The sequence below is a fragment of the Brassica napus genome, chromosome C2 (genome assembly GCF_020379485.1).
Source record: "Brassica napus cultivar Da-Ae chromosome C2, Da-Ae, whole genome shotgun sequence".
Taxonomy (NCBI): domain Eukaryota; kingdom Viridiplantae; phylum Streptophyta; class Magnoliopsida; order Brassicales; family Brassicaceae; genus Brassica; species Brassica napus.
Genome location: NC_063445.1, coordinates 49,211,916 through 49,218,837, shown reverse-complemented (window position 1 = coordinate 49,218,837; position 6,922 = coordinate 49,211,916). Strand labels below are relative to the sequence as shown.

General features: G+C 37.7%; 2 protein-coding genes and 1 pseudogene across 2 annotated transcripts; all 3 read right to left on the bottom strand.

The window, feature by feature from the left end:
- Positions 1–2,222: 2,222 nt before the first annotated feature.
- On the bottom strand, positions 2,223–3,689 carry LOC106451758 (sm-like protein LSM7). Its single transcript, XM_013893738.3, has 5 exons — positions 3,464–3,689; positions 3,288–3,369; positions 3,140–3,211; positions 2,674–2,726; positions 2,223–2,515 (listed from the first exon to the last, which is right to left on the bottom strand). The coding sequence occupies exons 1-5, from the start codon at positions 3,464–3,466 to the stop codon at positions 2,426–2,428; spliced, it is 300 nt and encodes a 99-aa protein (XP_013749192.1). The 5' UTR covers positions 3,467–3,689; the 3' UTR covers positions 2,223–2,425.
- On the bottom strand, positions 2,223–5,156 carry LOC106451741 (tetraspanin-13-like). The gene is made up of 5 exons (XM_048746362.1): positions 4,499–5,156; positions 3,464–4,381; positions 3,140–3,369; positions 2,674–2,726; positions 2,223–2,515 (listed from the first exon to the last, which is right to left on the bottom strand). Exons 1-2 carry the CDS (start codon positions 5,060–5,062, stop codon positions 4,094–4,096), a joined length of 852 nt encoding a protein of 283 aa, XP_048602319.1. The 5' UTR covers positions 5,063–5,156; the 3' UTR covers positions 2,223–2,515; positions 2,674–2,726; positions 3,140–3,369; positions 3,464–4,093.
- A 241-nt stretch (positions 5,157–5,397) lies between these two features.
- LOC106451748 lies at positions 5,398–5,913 on the bottom strand (annotated as a pseudogene).
- Between the last annotated feature and the right edge of the window lie 1,009 nt (positions 5,914–6,922).

Genomic DNA, 6,922 nt, shown 5'->3' with positions numbered 1-6,922 from the left:
AGATCCACGCCTCCGTGCACGTCGGACCCCTGATTCATCGCCGCGACTGTCGATCGGAGTTTGGTCCACCAGAAGGCTCTGCTCACCGTCCTCCAGGTGTTTGTGTTGACCAATCTTGCCGTCGGATCGAGTCTCGTCACTGACGTGGCTCTTACCGCGGGCTTTCTCCATCGACCTCCGTTGTTCTTCCTCCTTGGCCTTCGCCTTCTGCTCCCAACGAGCAAAGATGCTGTTAAGCTGTCCTTGCATCGTTTGAAGCGTTTGTTCCATCGAGTCTATCCTTCCCATCGCTGGACCAATCTCTGCTACAACAACGCTGCTCATCTGTTGTTGCAGCTGGTCCATGTTAACCTTCGTATCGTTCTTCTTTGGTGCCATGATTCCCGATCGTCACTGCTCTGATACCAAATGATAGACTTTTGCTATCGCTTAGTGACAAGAACAATGTAAATAAGGACAAATACTGATATTATTGATCACTCAAGGTACATATTATTAGGGATAAATGTCCCACATCAGATATTGGAAGGGATCCTTAGTAATATATAAGATGGATGGAACACTCCACTTATAACCAATTGGTTTTAGGTTGGAAACCCATCTAGCTTAACATGGTATCAGAGCCCGATCCATGCAGTCCAATCCGATCCATTATCGATCCAGCCCAAATTCGGCTCATCGATCCTTACCCGAACATTCCGAGATTGACGCTTAAAAAGCCATCATCTCGAGGGGGCGTATTAGGGATAAATGTCCCACATCGGATATTGGAAGGGATCTTTAGTAATATATAAGATGGATGGAACACTCCACTTATAACCAATTGGTTTTAGGTTGGAAACCCGTCTAGCTTAACACATATGAGTTTTTCTCAGGAGTTTCTCTCTCTCCCCTTAACAATGATCAACAATCTTTGATGCCTAAAACAGACTCGATGACACAACTTATATAAGACAAACTTACGTGCCTGCTCACACCGTCCTACTACTCGATAGGCCATGTGCAGCATGACAGCTCACGCTAACCTCTTTTATTCATTATTCTTCTTATCCTTATTCTCCAACCGAAAGCTGACATCTGTAGCTTTCTCATTGTAGAGCCGTTTTGTCCCTCCTTTTGTATTGGAAGACGACAGGTGGACGTCTCGCCTCATACGTATCAATTAGGCATTTAGGGCCTCTTCCCATTCGCTAGCACCAGAGCCGGTCTTGGAGGGAAGCCAATGAAGCTTGTGCTTCCAGCCACCAAATATTATCATCCTAAACGGCCACATTTAAACAGAAAGTTCTTAGTAGCCCAGCGGTTGGGTGGTTGTTGTAACCTGTTACAGGTTGCGGGTTCGAGGGACTTCAGCCACATTTTTTAAATTGGCTTCTAGCCATATAATAACTAGGACCGGCTCTGGCTAGCACGTACAGATCCACCCAACATAGCGTCCCATGAGATTATATTCCTCTCAGGCATCAAATCAAAGAGCTCCCTTGCGTCTCTAGTTATACCCTGACATAGCTGGAGTCCAGAATTTCAAATATTTAGACTCGGTTTGATCAAACACTCTACGAGCACTCTCCAATCTCCCACATTTTACATACAAATCAAAGATCGAAGCGGAAACAAACGTAAGTTTGACAGCGATGTTATAGTATCAAACCAAATTATTAAGTACTGCCCCATCAGAGTTTTTCATATCCAAACCGGAGCCATTCATAGTTGCTTCTTGCTTGCTTGTATGCATTTCAGTACATATGTACAATTTGTTTTTTTCTTTCTAACTTGCATTTATTTTGTTTTTTCATTTCTTAAAGAGACGTGAAATGATCTTAAACATTTTTTTCTTAAATGATTTTCGAACCTTAGATAAGAATTGGTTCGATCTGGTCGACATACATTTGCCAAACCGGTCTCAGCACAGGCCACTGAAATTTCAAAGCCAGTTTCTCGATGTGATGTCTAAGATAATCCTCAATATGTTCTCCTTCAAGGTCTTGTAGAACAAAGCTTGTTTCAGAAACATAACCAATACCAACCATTCTACGAATCAGTCCTCCATCTGTTCTTCAAGATCTTGTCGCTTTGAAAATGTCTCTATCGTAACAGAATCTCGTGACTTCATTAACAAGAAGAGTTTGATCGGTGGATTTGTAAGAACACCGACACATAAAGACTGGTCCAAAGAGTTCAGATGTTTGTAGTTACAAAGTCATCTTGTCCAAGAATAAATCTTAAAACACTAAAAGCACACTATAATTCATTGCTTAGTAGCGAGTGCTTTTCAAGTTTCACAAGAAGAGCCTATGATGTTCCAAAATAGGTATATTAAAACAAAATTTTTCAAGATAATAGCAGATATTCAGATCCACAATGCTCACTAAACCCCAAAGTTGAACTAAGAAAGAGAGAGAGACATAATCTTGGAAGAATCTCATTAGACAGCTTCAGGTTGAACGAACGGGTTAGCAATTTCTTCAGTTCCATCAGTTGGTGAGACGAGCATCACCGCAGTTCCGCGACAAACCTGAAACCATAGACAAGACTTAGTAGTTTATCAATGGGTTTTAATTACAAAACATCATAACAGGAAAGAAGATGCCAGAAGTAAAAATGCTCTTAATCTTATTATATAGAATATACTCTTATAATAAACAGTGAAAAGAGAAGGTAAGTGAGTCATACAATTAAACCAAGGCGTCTGGTCTGGTCAGTAGTCTTCAATGGATCATCATGATCTGGTCAAAAATTAGACAAAATGTCATATAAATCATAGAAACCAAGAAGGCAAACAAAACTCTAGTTTTAACATGGATATATATATATATACATCATGGATTAAGCAAATGAAAACCCCCTCTCTTCCCAGCATATCTACATATACACATGGCGACATTTGAATGTATCAGAGTAAGGTAAACTGAAACGAAATACAGGCAACAGACATATAAATCATGGAGACCAACAACAAGACAGCATAGCTTCTGGTCTCAATATAGAACAAGTCCCTCTCTTCTAACCTATCTAATAAAAATATCTATTGAAGGAACTGAATCAGATACAGAGCTTTGACCTAAACTACTTCATCTCATCATGTTGTGCAGTAGTTCATATACATAAAGAAAATGCAAAGAGAGAGAGAGAGAGATACCTCGAACAGACTCCACCGCCGCATCTAGAACAAGGTTCAGCAACTGATCGTAGCCTTTAAGAGTTCCAGTGACTGCCAACAATAAATAAACAAGCATCAAAAACTCAAAAGCAAGAATCATATAAAAGAAGCTTAACTTGTTCTTTACCTTGTCGACCACCAGTAAGCTTAACTTGCACGCCCTTATCCACAAACTTAGCCAAATCCAACACCGTTTCCTTTCTTCCTGACTGTAATAAGAAAAAACAGAGCAAATCAAACACTGAAACTGAAAGAATTGACTCGAATCATAAATAAAAATGAAAACTTTAACTGATAACTTACCATGTTAGAGCAAAGCCCTGAAAGAGATTCCCTAAAAATCTGGAATATCAATTTGTATCAGAACAGAGTCACCCGTGAGCTTGATGACCGGGGAGACAAAGATCTCTCAAGATCGAAGACCCAGAAAACTTTGGCGAAGAGACGATTTTGTTTTGTCACAGAAGATCGGAGAATCTTTATCTCCGAACGAGTTGAGAACTCCGGTTTATATCCCTAACCATGGTTTCATTATTGGTTCCTCAATTTCAGTTTCAATTTCGGTTTCAAATGTATGGCGTTGGCTTAACCGGGTTGGGTATCTCTATTATTAATTATCAGAAAAAAAATGATTTCACGATCCAGTTTTAAAAATATATATTCGATTTCTTAGCAAAATAAAGGAATTTTAAAATATTTTATGTTTTTTACAAAAAAAAATAAAATTTCATCAGTTTATATCATTTTAATTTGGTTCGGTTTAGTTATACCAATTTGAATATGAAAACTACTAGTCTATTAACTTCACATGCATATCGGTAAAGAATCGAGACTGTACAAGAAAGATAAACACAAGAGAAAGATATATTTATACGCATGTGTTTTTTATGAACTGGGATATTTATTTATACATATGTTACAATTAAAGCCTAGCTAGTTCTCAGTTTCTCGAAGAATCCTTAACCAAGCAAACCAACCAACAATGCCAATGGAAAGACTAAATACGATATGGAGGATATTAAATGTTAAGGAAAATGAAGTATTTTGTAAATTTGCAATAGTCACGGCTTTACATGAATCGCAATCGAAGCATAATGTGTTTGCCGTGTTGTTCCATGTCTTGCAATCATCTTCAACGTTGTTATAATATCTTGACATTGTCCAAATGTTTGGTTTCACGTAAGTTAATCCACATGAAAGCGGTGGTTTGCAGCAACCCGACTGTTAAAATAAAATAAAGTATATTCGAATGAAATAAAAAACTATCATATAAACAGTATATATATATTATATATATATATATATATATATATTCTTTGTGCGTACGTATGTAGTTACCTGTATAGGAGTTAGATTCATCTGACGAAACTCAGAAGCCGACATGTTTTGGTTAGAGAATAGTTTGTTACAAACATTGTCCTTAACAAGACATCTCCTAGTACGATACCATTCATCGTCTTTGATGACCAATCTACGTACCCATCCCGAGTAATCCTCCAACCTAAACTCATGTATCTTCGTCCCAGGGTACAACCTAGGATTGGTCTCGTTATTGAGACGGTAAACGAAAACTGCTTTAGCCACGACCACGAACATCCACAAGAAGAAGATGAAGAAGTGGATTCGGAAGAGACAATCGGATTTGTAGTAAGCGGCGTAGAAGCCTGCGAGAGTCATGAATAGCAATGAGAAGCTCACGAAGATTCCGGGAGTTGTCACGAACCGGTTACATTCATCCGTCTTGTAATGTAACATTGAGATGGTCACAAACCAGAAAGCTGATGTGGCTAGGAAAATCGAGTTTGCGATCAAGAAAATTGTGTTGAATGGAAATGAGATGTTCTTGAAACATGATAACGGTGAAGATTTTTTTTCGTTTTGTTCTTCTTTATCTTTCGCCATTATGTGCTGTTATTGTTGAAAAAAATTGTTGACGTCAAAAAGTTAAGGAGGTAATTTGAATAAAGAATGGTCAAAGAGTTCGATGATGATGAACTGCACAAGATAAGTTAGGTTTTGTAGCTTGTAATCTTAGAAACACATGAAAACAGAAAAAAACTAACATAGATCTTTTCTGTTTTCTTACTTGTCCATGTGTTTGTTGTTGACAGGTTTTGGTCAAATGGTCCATGAAATTTTCTAACCTCTAATAAAACAACCAAAATGTTATTTTCTAAATTTGTCGCATAATATTTCATCTCGATTTGTCAGTATTATTTATTACTAAGAAAACAATATAGCAAAACTAGTTGAGACAATATATCAGCTTGTACATGTGTAGAGTTTAGATTGGATTACAAGAAGCAAACATATCAATCTTCAATATACATTTGTGGCGAATATATATTAAGATCATAAGATCGGGTACCATAAGGAGTGAAAGTAAGATTGTTTAGAAACTAAAACAAGTAAAAGAAGCAGCATAAGCAACACTCCCCAAGGAAAGTGGCCTTCTGCAAAAAGAGATGCAGCCTGGTTTGCTTTGACGTAGTAAGAGGATCTGAAGAGAACTCGATGGACGAATTGTAGAGAGACCAACAGAAAGACAAAGAGAATCGGGAGGAACAGTAAGAAGAGTTTGAGATTTGTGGTGGTTTTCTCAACCTCGTACCTGTAACGTGGGTAGGAAGATAGAAAGAGGAGTAGAGATATGATGGCAAAGAGAGTTAGTAGAGGTGCTGATGACGTCATCCTTGCTTCCATGCACCTCCTCTTCTTTCCTTAACAAACCAACTCATTTATCTCTCTTCCTCTCTTTGCCTACTTTGCAATGTATTGGAGGACTACACACGCAGACATAAGCATCGAGATATATATATATATATATAAAGAGAGAAAGAGAGAGAAATCAAGATTTTTATACAATATATATATATTCTTCTAAATTGTTCCATATTGTTGACAAAATGTAATGTAATTTTTAATTTGAAACGAATATGCATTTATAAAATTTTATTCATATTTTTACAAATACAACCGCATAAGTTATATGGGAAAAATTAAGTTTCTCCAACCATTTATACCAAAATTTTGCTAAATTATATAATTTCCAACCTTAAATCAATTGGTGATAAGTTGATTGATCCATCTATATTATATACTAGTTAATATATCTTTCAACTTCAGATGTGAGAGACTTGTCTGTGATATCTTTTTTTTTGTCATCAACTTAATAGATTCAAACAGACTTTGAAAACCATGTTGGAGGCTCTGCATCCATGTGAACGACGAAAGACAAATGTCTCCTAACACTGCATGCGAGGCTATCCGCCTTAGTATTTTGCGTCATTGGTTCATGAATGATCTCTGAGCTGAGAAAACTCTCTTTGAGGAGCTTGATATCTTCCAAATAACTTGCAAAAGCTGGTCATTCTTCTGGTTCTGAAATCATCTTCACCAATTGAGAGTAATCCGTTGCAAATGTGACATAATTTTGACGTAAATTTCGTATATACTCCATTTCCCAAACTAGTGCTTCCACCTCTGCATGAAGAGGGGAAAGACTAGCCCGGACATTTTGTGCGCCCATCAGACCATCAAAACCTTCCAAAGTACTATACCAACCTTGTCTAGATAAACAGTCATGTTCCTTCCATGAGCCATCTGCAAAGCACCATCGTCATGGGATTGACGGTAGTGTTGGAACCGCGACAGATGGTGTTGACCTTTGTATGTTCACCAGTTGTGCCTCACTCCACATGGTTGATTCAGTTTCTGCTAATTTAAGGGTGTCTCTGGGATCCATATCCAAGTTACTAAAAA